This window comes from Benincasa hispida, chromosome 12 (genome assembly GCF_009727055.1).
Source record: "Benincasa hispida cultivar B227 chromosome 12, ASM972705v1, whole genome shotgun sequence".
In the NCBI taxonomy this organism is placed as follows: Eukaryota; Viridiplantae; Streptophyta; class Magnoliopsida; order Cucurbitales; family Cucurbitaceae; genus Benincasa; species Benincasa hispida.
The window spans coordinates 5554287-5571514 of NC_052360.1; the positions used below are offsets into that span (position 1 = coordinate 5554287).

Genomic DNA, 17228 nt, shown 5'->3' on the forward strand with positions numbered 1-17228 from the left:
AACTGTGCAACCAAATATTTTTAAAGGAACTTGAGAAAATAATCTATTATGTGGAAATACTTTGTTAAGTTTTTGTAAGGGAGTTTTGAAGCCTAATATTCGAGAGGGCATTCTATTAATAAGGTAGGAGGCTGTTGGAACAGCTTCTCCCCAAAAAAGGTGGAGGGTGTTAGCGTGACACATTAAAGCTCTAGTAACTTCTAGGAGATGTCTGTTTTTTCTCTCTGCAATTCTATTTTGCTGGGGAGTGTTAGGCCAGGTACTTAGGTGGACAATACCTTTTTCGTTTAGAAAATTTTTCAAGGAAGTGTTAAAATAATCCTTAGCATTGTCACTGTGAAGGATTTGGATTTTGGTGTTAAAGAGATTGAGAATCATGGCAAACAAGTTCTGGAATATGGAAGTGACTTCAGATTTTTCTTTCATTAAAAATACCCAAGTAAGTCTAGTGTGATCATCGATAAAGGAAACAAACCATTTAACTCCTGTTACATTTTGAACTCTACTAGGTCCCCAATGATCTATGCATCATAGAAAAGGGATAAGAGGGTTTATATGCGCTTACTGGATATGAAGATTGAGCCAACTTTGCCATTTCACAAAACTTACATTGAAACACCTGAGAACTTTTATTAAAAATATCTGGAAACATTCGTTTCAAATATAGAAAATTGGGATGTCCTAAACGATTATGCCATAACATTATTGTACTATCATAATTGTCTTTAGAAGCAACAAAAGTAGATGTACTAACATAATTATCTTTAGAAGCAACAAAAGTAGATGTATAGTCATAATTGTCTTTAGAAATAAAAATGGATTTGCTAAGACCTAACTCCTTGACTTGTGGCTTAAGAGCATTTAGTATGTAGAGATTCGAGGTTTCCTTAGCATTGTCAATCATCTTCCCCGAATTCAAATCCTGAAATATGCAATTATGTGAGTAGAAAGTTGCACTGCAGTTTTTCATAAACGTTAGTTTGCTTATGGAAAGGAGATTGCATCTAAGATTTGAGACATGCAACACATTCTTTAACACTAGATCTTTAGATACAAACACATTGCCAATTCCCATTACTCTAGAATAGGTATCATCAACAATCTTTACAGTAATTTGACTGTTATAGTGTGTGTAGTTAGTTAAAAGTGAAATGTCACTTGTCATGTGATCTGATGCACCAGAATCAATAATCCAAGTACTATAATTTTCTTTGGTCGCATTAAGGGCCCAAAGAAAGTTGCCTGATTGTGCCATTGTTGCTAGGCTGGTTTCTGATGTTTTTTGAGTAGGTTTCGGTTGGCCAAATAGTTTTTGGAGAAGGTTCAACTGCTCCTTAGTAAACACATTCTGTTTAGGGTTGAAGTTACCTTTTGATGATGTACTTGCTTGATAGGCCTTTCCACGTCTGTCTCCTACACCTTTGTTGGGCTTCCAATCTAGAGGTTTACCATGAATATCCCAACACACTTCTTTAGTGTATCTTGGTTCTTTACAGTGTTCACACCACGGTCTTGGTTTTCGTTGTCGATTCTCAGTTCCTGTATACGTACCTCATTACCAAGGTTTCGAGCAAGTAAGGCCGATCCTTCAGATTCAGAACTGGTAGTCACTCTTAACACTAGTTTCTTCCTAATTTTTTCTCTTCTTACTTCTGCAAAAACTTCTCTGATGTTAGGTAATGGTTTAATAGCTAAGATTTTACCACGTACCTCATCGAGTTCTTTATTAAGGCCAAGCAGAAATTTGAACACTCGTTTCTTTTCAACTATCTTTTTGAATTAGCTTCATCTGCAGTGCATTCCCACTTATGGCTTTCAAATACATCCAGGTGCTGCCAAAGGTGAGATAGTTGAGCGAAATAGTGAGTGACTTGCATATCCCCTTGTCGTAGCTCATGAATTTTGCCTTCAATTTCAAATGACTCTGCAGTATTTTCTTGGTCAGAATAAGTTTCACGAGCTGCTTCCCAGATTTCGCTTGCAGTTGAGAAGAGTAAAAAACCTTCACCAATCTTTGTCGTCATGGAGTTGATTAGCCATGACATAACCATATTATTTTCCGCTTTCCATGTCTTGTATCTTTGATCAGCTTGGTCTGGGATAAGATTTTTGCTTGATAGGTAATCTTCCTTTCCTTTTCCACATATGAACATCATAACTGATTGTGACCAATGTAGATAATTCCTTCCATTTAATTTGTGATTAGTAATTGGAAGTATGGTCTCTTCAATATTGTTAGAATTTACGGATGCCATAAAAAATCGTTGATTGGCAAAACAATAAATTAAGAAAGAAATAAGAAAAGGAAAAAAAACATAAAAAAATTACTCTAGACTCGGCTCCAGACCCAAAAATTACTTCGGACAAAAAAAAATTACTCCAGACCCAACTCTAGGCTCCAGACCCGACTCTAGACCTGATTTGTTTACTCCAGACCCGCGACTTAACACGATCCGACCCACAAGGTGCAGACACGACTCCAGGCTCCAGACCGACTCCAGACCCGATTTCGTTTACTCCAGACCCGCGACTTAACACGATTTGACCCACAAGGATTACGACAAATCGACCCAGTTGAAACAACTAAACAACACTTTCCAGTAAAAACAGGAGACAAGTTACTATAGGTCAGAAAGCTGTGCATAGGATACTTTGTACATGACCTGGTTCCTTTCCTCAGAGCAATTGGCATATCAAGAGTGATATCATAATTGCCAGTTTTCGTCGGCCTCTCTCTAGTATCAACCTTCTGAGACAATTTTTCACCTTCCTGAGAGTCTTCTAGCACCTCATTACCTCCTGTAATTTCAACCTTCTCTGAGTTCGTCTTACTGTCTTCTATGTGCCTAGACTTCTCTTGAAGGACCTTTTTTGAAACAACAGGTTCTTGAACCTGAGCTGGTTCCGATGCTTGGACACTTTTTGATGGAACAACAGGAATTTCCTAGGTTTCCTTTATGAGATTCTTCCTATAGTATGTTATCCGAGGCATTTGTTAGTAGGGAGGATAGACACTGGAATATCAGGGAGGACAAACCCTGAAATATCAGGACCAAGTTCGGGACCAGGCACTGGAATATCAGGACCAGGTTCAAGACTAGGTAGATTGGGTTCAGGAACGGTAGGACTAGGTTCAAGATTGAAACTAATAGGTACGGAGCATGTGGAACTGTTAGTTTCTTCACTCGTGGTCTCCCCCTGAAGACGACTAACGGGAAAGAATGGTTCATCTTCAAGGAATGTGACATCCATAGTGACAAAGTACTTTCTGGAAGGTGGGTGAAAACATTTATAGCCTCGCTGATGAAGGGGATTCCCGACAAACACACACTTCTGAACTTGTGGGGCAAACTTAGTTTGGTGAGGACCATGAGTGTGAACAAAAGTTGTACATCCAACACACAAGTAGAGGAACTTTAGGGATAAGACATTTAGACTGGCAGGACTCTTTAAAGCACTCAAGGGGTGTTTGAAACTTTAGAACACATGAAGGCATTCTATTAATGAAATGGGTTGTAGCGAGGACCGCGTCTCCTTATAGGTACGGTGGGAGAGACGTCAGAATCATCAAGGAACGAGCAACTTCAATGAGATGGTGATTTTTCCGTTCAACCATTTCGTTTTGTTGTGGAGTATAAGCACAAGAGTTTTGATGGATGATCCCTTTTGACGTTAGGAATTCCTGGAGGGTGTGATTGACAAACTCACGCCTATTGTCACTTCGAAGGATGACAATCTTCATATTAAACTAAGTTAAGATAGTGGTATGGAATTGTTGGAAGGTAGACAGGACCTCGGATTTATCAGCAAGGAGGTATGCCCATGTAAGTCGGGTATGATCATCGATGAAAGTGACAAACCATCGTTTACCAGACAGGGTAGAGACGTTTGAAGGATCCCAAACATCACTGTGGATCAAGTGGAAAGGCTGGGTAGGTTTATAAGGCTGAGAGACAAAAGAAACACGAGGCTGTTTAATACGTATACAGACATCACAAGACAAAGAAGAAATATTCACATTATGGAATAAATGGGGAAACAAATATCTCATATATTGAAAACTTGGATGTCCAAGACGAAAATGCCACAACAAATAATCTTTTTTAGACATAGTAAATGAAGATAAAAAACTAGTCCTAAACAAATTCCTGGAGGAAGCATCTTCAGAAAGGAAATAGAGGCCCCTGTCATAATAGCTGTCTCTTATACACATCTAGATGTGTATAAGAGACAATAAATAATCTTTTTCAGACATAGTAAATGAAGATAAAAGACTAGTCCTAAACAAATTCCTGGAGGAAGCATCTTCAGAAAGGAAATAGAGGCCCCTGTCATATCGGGCAGTGCCAATCGTCTTCCCCGAGCTCAAGTCCTGAAACAAAGCAGTATTTGGTGAGAAGAAAACTCTACAATTCAAATATTTTGTTATTTTACTTATTGATAACAAATTGTAAGAAATTTTTGGCATATGTAGGACTAGGACATTTTGTAGAACTAATTCCTGAAATGGTGACAATCTGCCTTTTCCAGCAATAGGAGCGAAAGACCCATCTGCAACACAAATCCTTTCATTTCTAGCACTCAGATAGTATGAGAGGAATCGATCAGATGAGCCAGTTAAGTGATCGGTTGCTCCTGAATCTAGAATCCATAACTCATTGCCTTCAACAAGGAAACTAAAAGATTGAGGGTTACCTGATTGAGCAACTGTTCCGATCCGTATGGTACTTGAATCGCCTCGGTTGGTCACCGGAGGTTGTGTCTGAGGTTGTGTGGCCCCCTTAACCGATTCACTCACCAGAGCATGTCCAGATTTTGACTTGTCATTTGAGGGATGACGTTTACCATTAGGAGGTCGACCATGCAGTTTCCAACACTGATCCTTCGTGTGCCACTGTTTTTGCAATGCTCACATACTGGGGGTGTTTTGCTATTCTGCTTGTCACCATTAGATCTAGAGGATTTCACCCCATAGGCAGCTGACTCTACAGTGGTAACCCCAGACCCATTCATTGCACTCGATCTATCCTCTTCCAATCGAACCTCTGAACAGACCTCCATGAGAGATAGTATCGGTTTTTGCCCTAGTTTCGACTTCGAACCGTATCAAATTTGGGGTGCAACCCCACAAGAAAATCATACACATGATCAACCTCTTCTATCTACGAGTACTGAATTCTGTCATGTGGACAGTTCCAGATGATCTCCCTACATAGATCCATTTCTTGCCATAACAAAGACATCCTGTTAAAGTATGACGTTACATCCATGCTCCCTTGTTTGCACTCATGAACCTGTTTACGTAGAGTATACAGGCGAGATGCGTTCTGATGTCTCGAATATAACTGTCGGACCGCATCCCAAATATCTCGTGCGGTGACTGAATAGAGTAAAGGTTTCCCAATTTGTGGTTCCATGCTACCGATCAACATCGAGTGGAGCAATGAATCCTCTCCCTTCCAGACATGCTCTTGAGGATCCCCAGGGCTTGGTCGTGGTATCTCTCCGGTCAAGTACCCAAACTTATGGCGCCCCTCAAGAACCATTTTAATTGTTTAAGACCAGGAGAAGTAATTCTGTCCATTCAGCTTCTCTCCCGTGATCATCTCTGCAGAATATCCTATAGTCCCAGATAAAAGATTAGTAGTAGGAATAGTAGAAAACATTGTTACCGAATTTTGTGAGTAGATTGTGACATTGGAAGAATCATGGCCATTCAGTTTGGCCCTGAGAGCGGCCATTTGTTGTTGGAGACTGGCCAATTGCTGTTGGAGTTCCCCATGGGATTCAGATTTGGGATGTTTCTGTCCATAGGGAATGGAATTTTCTCCAATATAATCTCCCATTCGAAACTGAGGTTGAACCGGGTACATGTGAGGGAGGGGCTGTCCACCATGGTATTGTGAGGAGGAAGTTGCTGTCGGAATTCCAACGGTGGCAAAGGAGAACTGCCCATGATCGGCGCTGCTCCCAGACGGCTACGAAGGTGGGTGGTGAATGAAGGGCTCGGCGATCGGCTGTGAGGTTGAAGCAAATGTGCCGATCTGACCCGACTGGGTGGCTGGAGCAAAACCATGGCTGTTTGGAACAAACCTGATCGGCTGCGAAGTCGAAGCAACCCCGTGGGCGGCGTTCGGCTGGAACGAACCGGACTGCTAGAGTTAGGAGGTGTTCGGCGCTCTGGCTGGAGCAAACCCACCAGATCCTTGTGTAAAACGCGATCTGAGTTTAAGCTGTGGTCTGAGATACGTGCCGGTTGGATTGATAATGTTTGGCCGTGCAATTCCAGATGATGGGTTGATGAAATCCAATGGCGCGACTCCAGGGACTGGTCGTGGTTGCATCGGGTTCAAGATGGTTCGGAGATATCAATCCACGACTGCTTGAATCACAGCCACATTAGTCGTGTCTGCCAATGTTCCCTCATTTACCAAGTTTGATGATTGAATTTCTTCTATCAGGACTAGGGTTTCATCACCTTGCTCTGATACTATATTGAAAGATAGGAGGAAAAGAGACAAGACTAGGTTTACGTGGAAAACCCTAATCCAGGGAGAAAAAATCACGATAGAAATTTTTTATTATTTAATGTCATACATACAAGAGACCCCAACCTCAGATATAAATAGAATGAGGGAAACCCTAATTTTAGTAGGCATAAAGAAAAAGACTAATATGCCCTCAGGACTAATGCACCATATTTCAACAATCTCCAAATCTGGTAGATACAAATTGGTATCCGCAGAACCACGTGACGGATATTTTTTAAAAATTTCATTGAGCACCCTTATCAAAATGGAGGCCATATCCAGGCTGCAAGCAGTGTCTACTAGCCATTTTGGTTCTTCAACTCTTTCTATGCTTGATCAAAAATGAACTTTCCACATACATAATCTCCTTCACGTGCCTAAAATTACCAAAAATCTCCTTCATGTGCCTAAATGAACTTCAGGATAGTATGTGCTGGCATGATGAGATGTTTAAGTTATATATATGTTTGGAAATAAATGAAAGTTCATTGACAAATGAACCTAAGTTTATAAATCTTTACCTTCTGGTCAAGAGTTTACTTTATCACATAAGGTAATCATGCAATACAATTTTGGACAGTCCTACTATTTGATTGGATTTAATTGTCATTTCATTTAAAGGTATAATTGAAACTCAAAAAACTAAAATACTGGGAATGGTTTACTGCTTATAAAATATGAGACTTTTCCATCTTTGGGGTCATACTGTCTCTGTGATATAGGCATTGGTGTCAAACTTGTAATTGTCTTACTTTTGTTAAGTCCCTAGAGTGGTTATTTTTTTCCCCTTGGCGGTAACTTATGTAATTTATCTTCTCTTCTTTAAGCCTTATCTATTTACGCAGGTGGGTATTCTCCATTCTATATACACTTTTGAATCAATAAATAATCTTTGTAAATTCAACTATCCACCTCTCTGGGTATTATAAATGTTAAGTTCAATTGAAATAATCTTCTTTAATATATTACTTGGAAATCTTTGTAACACTGATGCAGAATCGCATACGATACACAGGTTTGTTTCTCTCCGGCTTGAAAGACCTTTTACCCACGATATTTTTTTCCCCAATACTGATTTAAGTCACTCGACTTCTTTTTCTGTTGAGTAGAAATCATTATGAAATTTTATCTGGCGGTAACAAATATCTTATGTTTCTTCTATATTCTTAATGGTAGAATGCTTGCAAGGCGAGATGGTTTTCAGAAAAGGATGCAGAGGAACTCTACAGTCTAGCTAATGAGGTTTTTATTTTTTATTATTTATTATTATTATTATTATTTGGTCTAAAATTAGTGTTGACTCGTCCTCATGGTAAATGTTTATGCACATTTATGGATTTTTAATATTTTATTTGCTGATAAATTATTGTTTTATGTAGATTGGTAATGATTTCTTTGGAGATACGAATATTGGACAAAGCAATTCCCTTACCACGATTACTACAGTTATTGAAAGGTCTGAATTTCATTCTTGGTTTATTTGCATTCCGTCGTCTTTAATCTTCTTTCAGTAAAAGGAAGCACATCAATGAGAAGTTACAATGTTCAATAATCCACATTACAAAAAACAGCACCAGAACCCTGTCCACTCTAAACCTCCCATTTATCTCACAGTCTCAAAACAGAATCCTCAAAAAAATAATTTCTAACTGGAACTAACTATGGTAAATGAATAACAAAGGGACCTTTTTCTAAATATACCTAATGTGAACAATTTACTTTAAAAAGCTTTCATTGAAGTAACCTCGATTGATGTAATAGAATAGGGATATTTTTATGATGTAATAGGATAGAGATATTTTGGTAAAATCAAGTTAATCTTGATTAATCCTTGATTAATTACATTTTAGTTATCAAATTAGTTTGTAACCATTTTTAGTTATCCTTTTAGGATCCTTATAATTCCCTATAAATAGAGTCCCCTTTTGTATTGGAGATATACTCTCATTAATTAAAGACTCTTGATTTGATTCTTGGAGATTTCTCTCCTCTTAGTACTAGGCTACATCAATTTGGTATTAGAGCATCCATCTGGGCCAATGTTGACTACCGCCGGTGGAAGACCGGGAAACACTTGGCGTCGTCGATTGCAAGAGGGAGTTTCGTGAGTTGTGCTCGTTGCCAAACAACACACATCTAATTAGGGGAAACCTTGAAATTCAAGAAAATCGAGAAGAAGTTTGAAGAATCATCCAAGAATGGAATTCTATAAAAGAACTACTACAATGTGGGATTGAAATTATTCTTCGTGCTATGAAGAATGATCAAGAAAGATCATAACATGTTCGAGCAAATTCAAGAATTGGTCCTACAACAATTATGACGAAGAAGCTTATTCAAGAACACCCAATTTCTACGTTAATCCTGAAGTATTGGTAGAAATGAAGAAGAGAGTCAAGAAAATCCAATGTTTCTTGGGAAAAATGACTCAAAATGTGAAGTGGGTGGCAAGAGCTTAAGAAAGAAATAATGCAAGAAAATCATTAATTCAACCAAGTGGGCTGTGAAACCGTGCAAGAAATGAACATAGGAGAAAATCATTGCGAAGAAAGTGATGAAAAAAAATTGGGGAACCCACACAAAATTTCAAAAACGAAAAAACTATGATCGAAATTCTAAGTGTTGAAGTGAAAATCGTCGACAACATAAAAAAAGGAGCACCGAATTGCTCCCTTTTTTATGTGCAAGAAATGAACATAGGAGAAAATCATTGCGAAGAAGAAAGTGATGAACAAAAATTGGGGAACCCATGCAAAATTTCAAAAAAAAAAAAAAATTGACCAAAATTCTAAGCGTTGAAGTGAAAATCATCGACAACATAAAAAAGTGAGCAATTGAATTGCCAATGCTGGAGGAAAAAGGTGAAATCGGTGATGTTACAATCGATTGCGAAGAAAAATGGAAGATGAAATGTCTCGAATTAAAAAATTTTGGGTTTTTCACCGGTGAAGTAGACTTGGTTGAACTAAAAAACGTCAAAGTGGAATTGGAAAATTTGATTGTGTATGTCAAATAAGAAAATTTTGGGTACCCAAATAGAACCGCCAGCAACAAAGAGGAGATCGATTCAAACATTCCAACGAAGAAGGAAGAAGAAGGAGATCGTATGACCGAACAGAAAGTTCCTATAAAGAGGAAGGAGAAGGAGACCTTGTGATTGATGGAGAAAATCGCTGGAATCTCATTTGCAAACCAGTTACAGTTGGAGACAAGATGCACACCTCTTTCACAGTCACACACCAGAAAGGAGAAGACAAATCAGCTTTGCGAGATGAGGGTTTTTGTGGAAGTTTCACCCAAATTCTGAATCCCTTTTGCAATTTTGACTCGACCCGAATTACACCACACTAAAACCGGTTCCTGAACCGGTTTCACACTTCTCCCACCCCTTTTCTTCCTCTTGACCCGACCCAGAAGATCCAATACACTCCTTTTGAAATTTTGCGCTTTTCAACTAATGACCCGTACATTCTAGCCCAAAAACAACCCCATTCCCAATTCCAATTTGGACCCCATTCCCTTTTATTGAGATCTACTAACCAACCCATCTATTTCAAAGAATTGACCTGAGGACATTCGGCTACACTAGTTTATCAGTTCAACTTTGTGTTTTTAAAGGAAGAGGATACTAATTTTTGGGTTCTTTTATGCCAATTTTCAACATCTTTGGAAGTGTCTTTAATTTGGGAGATTTGGCATGTTCATGACCTTAAAAGGCAATTTTCGGTGGGAGTATTTTGCAATCATCGAAAGAAGTATTTTTGCAACAAGTTGGCTCAATCAATAGTTTCATTCCAAAATTTTTTAGAACTCGAGGACAAGTTTCTTTTGAGAGGGACAAAATATGATGTAATAGGATAGGGATATTTTGGTAAAATCAAGTTAATCTTGGTTAATTCTTGATTAATTACATTTGAGTTACCAAATTAGTCTGTAACCATTTTTAATTATCCTTTTAGGATTCTTTTAATTCCTTATAAATAGAGAGTCCCCCCTTGTATTAGAAATATATTCTCAATTAATAAAAGGCTCTTGATTTGATTCTTAGAGATTTCTCTCCTCTTAGTACTAGGCTACATCATCGACCCAATTCCTCGAAACCTCATTAAATAGAGTATCATTCCTTTCCAACCAAATATTCCATAGAAAAAATTTTACAACATTAACTAGCCCATGGGTGCCTAAGTCTTCATTTGAACATATTTCGACAAAGCAATTGTGCCACATTTGCTTTTAATTAACTATGAAAATCCATGAGATCCAAAAACCTTGTAACAAAGCCATTTTTTTCTGCTCACTTAACATGAAATGGAAAGATTATTGAAATCTTCACTCTCCTTTAGATACTAGGTGCATTGAAAAGGATTTATCATCCAAGTTGGACATGAATTCTAATCAATGTAAGACTCTCAAGGTATGCTGCCCCCTCCAAAGATTTAACCTTTTTTTGAATGTGTTTCTTTTTAAATTGTAGAGCATGATCCCCTTTCCAAAACATTTTCATTATCCATTAGTTTAAGAACTAAATATTTTACCTGGGCCGTCTTATGGACCACAGTTTTTCCAGGGGCCTTATTGCTGCCCATCCTATTGGTAGCTCATCTTTTTCTATTAACCATCTTCAATTTGCTAATGATACTCTTTTGTTCTCTATAGCAGATCGCTCGGCCTTGCAGAATTTGTTTGATATTATATGTATCTTTGAATGTCTCTCTGGTCTTAAGATTAATTTTTCGAAGAGTGAGCTTTTTGGGATTCATATTCTTGACTCTGATTTTGAATGGCTGATGAGTTCTTTCCATTGTAGGAGGGGTTTTTGGCCAACTACTTATTTGGGATTCCCTTTGGGTGGAAACTCAAAGTCTATTAATTTTTTGGAATTCGGTGGTGGAGAGATTTCAGTAAAAACCTCATAATTGGCTCATCATTTTTGTTGGATGTGATGAGGGTGCTATGGGGGTGTCAACCTAGTTGAGATGCCCGGGTGCGCCTGCTGATTCTTTAGTTTTTTGCTTGGTTCTTTGTATTTGCCTTTATTTCCAGGTACACATCTCTTGTACTGAATCTTATTGATTAATAAAGGCCTTTTCCTTTTCAAAAAAAAAAAAAAAATGAAACCTCATAATTGGAAGTATGCTTATTTCCAAGGGTGACAGACACACTCTTATTCAGGTCACTCTTTCGAGTTTGTGCACTATAAAACTCTTAGGTTTGTGAAAGAATCATAATACTCTATTCATTCACCAAATATATGAATATATACAAGTGTACAAAGCATAGAAAAGGAAAATATCACAAAATTTACAAGAATGGAAAACCCTACTATAGAATTATAACACTCCCCCCTCAAGTTGGAGCATATATGTTAATCATGCCCAAGTTGTTACATAGATAATCTATACGTCTTCCATCCAATGCTTTCGTGAAGATATCTTCTAATTGTTCTCTAGTCTTTACATATCCTGTAGATACCAACCCTTGTTGAATTTTCTCACGTACAAAATGGCAATCAACTTCAATATGTTTAGTCCTTTCATGAAATACTGGATTAGACGCAATATGAAGTGCTATTTGATTATCACACCACAACTTTGTCGGTGTTGTGATTTCAAATCCCAACTCAACAAGAAGTTCATATATCCAAATCAATTTACACACAGATTGTGCCATTGCTCTATATTCTGATTCCGCACTTGAACATGACACCACATTTTGCTTCTTACTCTTCCAATAAATCAAATTACCACCAACAAAAACACAATACCCTGAGGTTGATCTTCTGTCTTATTTATATCCTGCCTAATCGGCGTCTGAGAAACATTCAATATTAGTATGACCATAATCCTTATATAATAAATCACGCCCGGGAGCAGCCTTCAGATAACAAAGAATCTGTTCCAATGCAGCCCAATGATCAACTGTAGGGCATGACATGTACTGACTCACAATACTTACTGAATAGGCTATGTTGGGTCGAGTCACTGTAAGGTAATTAAGTTTTCCCACTAACCTCCTATATCTTTCAGGATCTTTTAGCAATTCTCCATCTTTTGTGAGCTGAAAGTTGGGCATCATTGGGGTACTACATGGCTTAGCCCCTAGCTTTCTTGTTTCAGTCAACAAGTCAAGTACATATTTTCTCTATGATAATAGAATTCCTTTCTTGCTTATTACCTCAATTCCTAAGAAGTATTTTAACATGCCCAAATCTTTTATATGGAATTGACTATAAAGAAAGGTCTTTAGAGATTGGATACCTAAAGCATCATCACCAGTAATCACAATATCATCCACATATATTACTAACAAAATGACACCACCCTCAGATCTCTTAAAAAAGACCAAATGATCTGACGTGCTCTTCCACATTCCAAAGCTTTCAATCACTTGACTAAATTTTTCAAACCAAGCTCGTGGGCTCTGCTTTAATCCATACAAGGATTTACGAAGGCGACACACCATTCCATTCTCCCCTTGAGCAACAAACCCTGGTGGTTGCTCCATATATACCTCTTCTTGAAGATCAACATGAAGAAATACATTTTTAATATCAAGCTGAAGTAAAGGCCAATGATTGATTGAAGCTAATGAAATAAACAACCTTACAGATGCCATGCTTGCTACAGGAGAAAAAGTATCAGCATGGTCAACGCCATAAATTTGTGCGTAGCCTTTCGCTACAAGGCGCACTTTTAACCGAGCAACAGAACCATCAGGATTGACTTTAACTGCAAACACCCATTTGCAACCGATAGCCTTCTTTCCTGCAGGGAGAGAAACTAAATCCCAAGTGCAATTATCATCTAAGGCAGTCATCTCCTCCACCATTGCGACACACCAACCAGGATGAGATAAAGCCCCATGAATAGTTTTAGGGATGGATACAGACTCTAAGGATGCAATGAATGAACATGTGGAAGGCGACAAATGGTTATATGAAACAAAAGAGGAAATAGAATGAGCACATGTACGTTTACCTTTAGGAAGATCATCACTCGTTTCTGGATCCAATGACGAAGAAGACTCTGGTACAGGGCATGGAAATGAATGAGGTTGTCGTTGAGTGTAGACCTTAACGATGGGTGGAAGAGTAGAGGTAGCCACAGGTAGAGATGAATCAAGAAGAGGATCGGAAGGAGAAATAACTGTGTAGACAAGGAAATCATCCTCTAATTCCTTATGCTCTCCCTGACTCTTATTCGAAGAGAAAGACGGTGATGAAAAAAATGAGGTATGTTCAAAAAACGTGATATCAAGATAGACGAAATATTTATTTAGACTAGGACAATAACAACAGTACCCCTTTTGAACACGGAATAACCAAGGAAAATACATTTTAAGGACTTTGGATCCAACTTGCTATGCTGAGGCCGAACATCTCGAACAAAGTAGGTACAACCAAATATTTTGGGTGGAATGGGAAACAAATGTTGCTTGGGGCATAAAGTATGAAAAGGTATCTCACCCTTAAGAATGGAAGAGGGCATGCGATTTATTAAGAAACAAGCTGTGGAAACCGTATCAGCCCGAAAGGATTTTGGAACATGTATTTGAAACATCAAAGCTCTGGTTGTCTCAAGGAGATGACGATTCTTTCGTTCTGCAACCCCATTTTAAGATGGAGTATCGACACAAGAAGATCGATGAAGAATGCCATGGGCATCTAAATAAGACTTGAGTGTATGAGAGAGATATTCCTTAGCATTATCACTCCATAGGATTTTAAGAGCACCACTAAACTGAGTTTGAATTTCAGCATGGAAGTTACGAAAATCAAGAAAGTGGAAAAAATGAAGGCGTTCCAATTGAGACTGATGTCTTGAATAGAGAAATCTTTAAAATCTTTGGAGAGAGAGCACCATGAAGAGGCATTGATATGAGCGGTATCAAATTTGATGGAGTAAAGAGATGCTTTGTCATGAAACACTATTTGATTCCTTTCAAACCCTAATTCTGATAACAAAGGTTTGACTGCATTGACCTAAAGTAACCTTGGCTTCTTCTTCAATTTGGGACCAATCAGAAGTTGGAACACGTTTGCCTTAAAATCATTATAAAAATCCTAGCTGGCATTGAAGCAATTAAGTAAACGTAGCCAACAATTTTCTGCAAAAACACACTGGAAGAACAGATGAGAAAGAGATGGTTGCTTGTGTGTGTGTGTGTGTGGCGGGGGGGGGGGGCTTGGGAGGAGGTCTCGTGGATGGAGGATGTCTCTTTCAAAGCAAAAGGAAACGCAAATGAGTTCATGCCCTTGGTTTGTTACCTTTAGCTCGAGGAAGCCTTTCTTTTTGTAAGATTTGTTGTTGAGAGTTTTTTCTCAAGAGATGGTAGACTTGTTATTTCCCGAAAGTGGTAGACTTACCCTCATTTGATTGGGATTTATGTTTACTTGTTTATCCTTTTTTAAGATCCCTCGATCGATGAGTAAAATTTAAGAAAAACTTATGAGAAATTTCCTTTTGGAGGGGGGTTGAAGATGAGAAAAGGTCAAATTTAGTCAAGTAAGACATGGTGGCTTGCAAATGGACCTTGCGGGTTTAGGCTTAGGCAATTTGAGAACTTGTAACGAGGCTCTTTTGGCGAATTGGATTTGGCAGTTTCATCAAGAGATTGATATCTTATGGTTCAGATCATATATGGCTCGCTCCCTTTTGAATGGATCTTGAGGGGATTAAATGCACTTCCAAAAATATCCGGAGAGGCAATGGTGAGGAGCACACTTTCTATCCCCTTTTTATCAAGTGCTCCACTCTTCTCCCTTTTCTTCTACATCTTTACTTTGTCTCCTCAATGAGGAATCAGTCGTAGGCTGCTGGCCTCTCTCATTCACATCCTTCAACTCATGATTCTTCAATAATTGTATGGTTTGTGAGCCTTCGGTTGCATCTGTATGAGTTTGGATTTTTTTTTCTTTAATTTATTTATACTGGCATTATGGTTTGTTATTATTATGACTTAGATCTTAGTTGATTCTCCCCATTTTTTACTTTATCTTTGCCATTGTTTTCTAGCCTTTTTGACGTCGCACAGTCCTCCTGCCTTGGTTATGATGTGTTGCCTAGATTTATATGGGGTTTGAATTCAACTACTTCATCTTCTTCCCTTTTTTTTCCTCATCAATCTTGTGTAGAATTTCTTTTTGTTTCACCTCTCCACTTAATTGCCTTTTGATATAAAGATTTACCGTCGCTTGCAAACCTCTAACCAAATACATTTATGATCATTGAATTCTACTACTATTAGAATAGTGGCAAGTTCAAGTCAATCCGCAGGGAAGCAAAGAATAAGTTTTGTAAAGCCAATTTCCTGGGTCGGGGGGGGGGGGGGTTGTTGTGTGGTGAATAGAGTGATATCGTCATGAAAATAAAGCATGTGGGTAAATTTAATCCATGAACTGGAGTTTAGATTATAGAGAAGTAGGCATTTTATGCAATTTTTGATGACTCTTTATTGAATCATTGTATTCACCACTTATTGATGGTTGACCTTACAATCTACTTGCACCTATCCATGTCACAAGCAGCCATTTTGTTGGTTTAACCAAGCAATGCCCTAGTTTATATTAAAGCTAGCCCTATCAACTAATGATTTGGTCCTAATTGAGTGTTCGATGCGTCCATATAAATTAAAACCATTTGCCATTATTCTAGGGTTACTTTTGTGAAAGTCAATTTGATTGGCCTAAGCTGATTAATCAGTTATCTTTGGAATCTAGGTTTAAGCATACAACTTAAAGGTCTATGGATAGCCTACATTCCCTTATCATTTCACACAATTAAGCCCTTGTACATTATCAGAATTTTTAGCTAGAATGACAAGAAAGGACACAAGCTCAAAGATCTTTAGCTAAGACATTACATTCAAGGGGAGGTGTCAATATTCAAGAACATACATCTAGATTATTGAGATTAAGAGCCATAAATTTAAATGCTATACCATTTAAAAGAGTCTCACAAAAGTTACATAGTTTTGCTCCAAAACTAGAAAATCTTCCTCTTCGGTCCATAGACAAGATTTGATGATGACAGGGACCTCATCCATAAAATCACCCAAAACTAATGAAATCCTAAGCTATAAGATGAAAAAAGAAAGAAGAAAAACAGGCTGGTGGCTACCTCCTCTGATTTTCCAGATCTTCACCCTAAAAATCGACGGCTGATAATTATAAAAAAGCTGCTGGCGCCGGCGATGCTACTGTCCCTTGCCGGAGTGCAGTGCTGCAACGCTAGTGGTGTTGCGGCATCCAATGTCTTTGCCCATGAATCGGCCTTGCACGCAGCCAAGAGAGTGCCGCCGGCCGCTGCACCATTTGGGTCACTACTGAAATGTGTGCCTGCTGGTGCAAGGCTGCCTTGAGCTCAGTCTTTTCTTTGCCTCTAGCGTTGCTTGCTAAATGCTTCTGTTTGACAAATAATCATCCGGAACGTCCGATGGTCTCCTTTGCCATTTCTGTTTAATCATTCTTTTTGATGAAACTTGGATGAGTAATACCATAACCTTCCCCATGGTTGCAGATATTTCTAAAGACCATTATGTTTTTGGAAACAGGTGAGAAGATTACAAAAGAGAGTGAAGAAGTTTTTTCCTTTTTCCTTTCTTTACTTTTGAAAGAGATAAATACAACTGTCAATTCTTTTATTCTTTAATGGTGGTCATAGGAAATTTACTTCCGAACTTGTCGTTTAGGCAAGTAGT

At 38.3% G+C, this 17228-nt stretch overlaps 1 protein-coding gene across 2 annotated transcripts in view; it reads left to right on the forward strand.

Annotated features, from left to right (window-relative positions):
* Nucleotides 1-11759, forward strand: part of LOC120092868 (E4 SUMO-protein ligase PIAL2-like) — a 35271-nt gene extending 23512 nt beyond the window's left edge. The window contains exons 4-6 of one of the 2 annotated variants that reach the window (XM_039051110.1): nt 7707-7772; nt 7910-7986; nt 11338-11759. In XM_039051110.1, the coding sequence (XP_038907038.1) occupies nt 7707-7772; nt 7910-7986; nt 11338-11446 (252 nt within the window). In that variant the 3' untranslated portion in view covers nt 11447-11759. Of the gene's footprint in view, nt 1-7706; nt 7773-7909; nt 7987-10873; nt 10901-11337 lie in introns of those variants that run through there. The other variant, XM_039051112.1, reaches the window with a different exon arrangement.
* The last annotated feature ends 5469 nt before the right edge of the window (nt 11760-17228 follow it).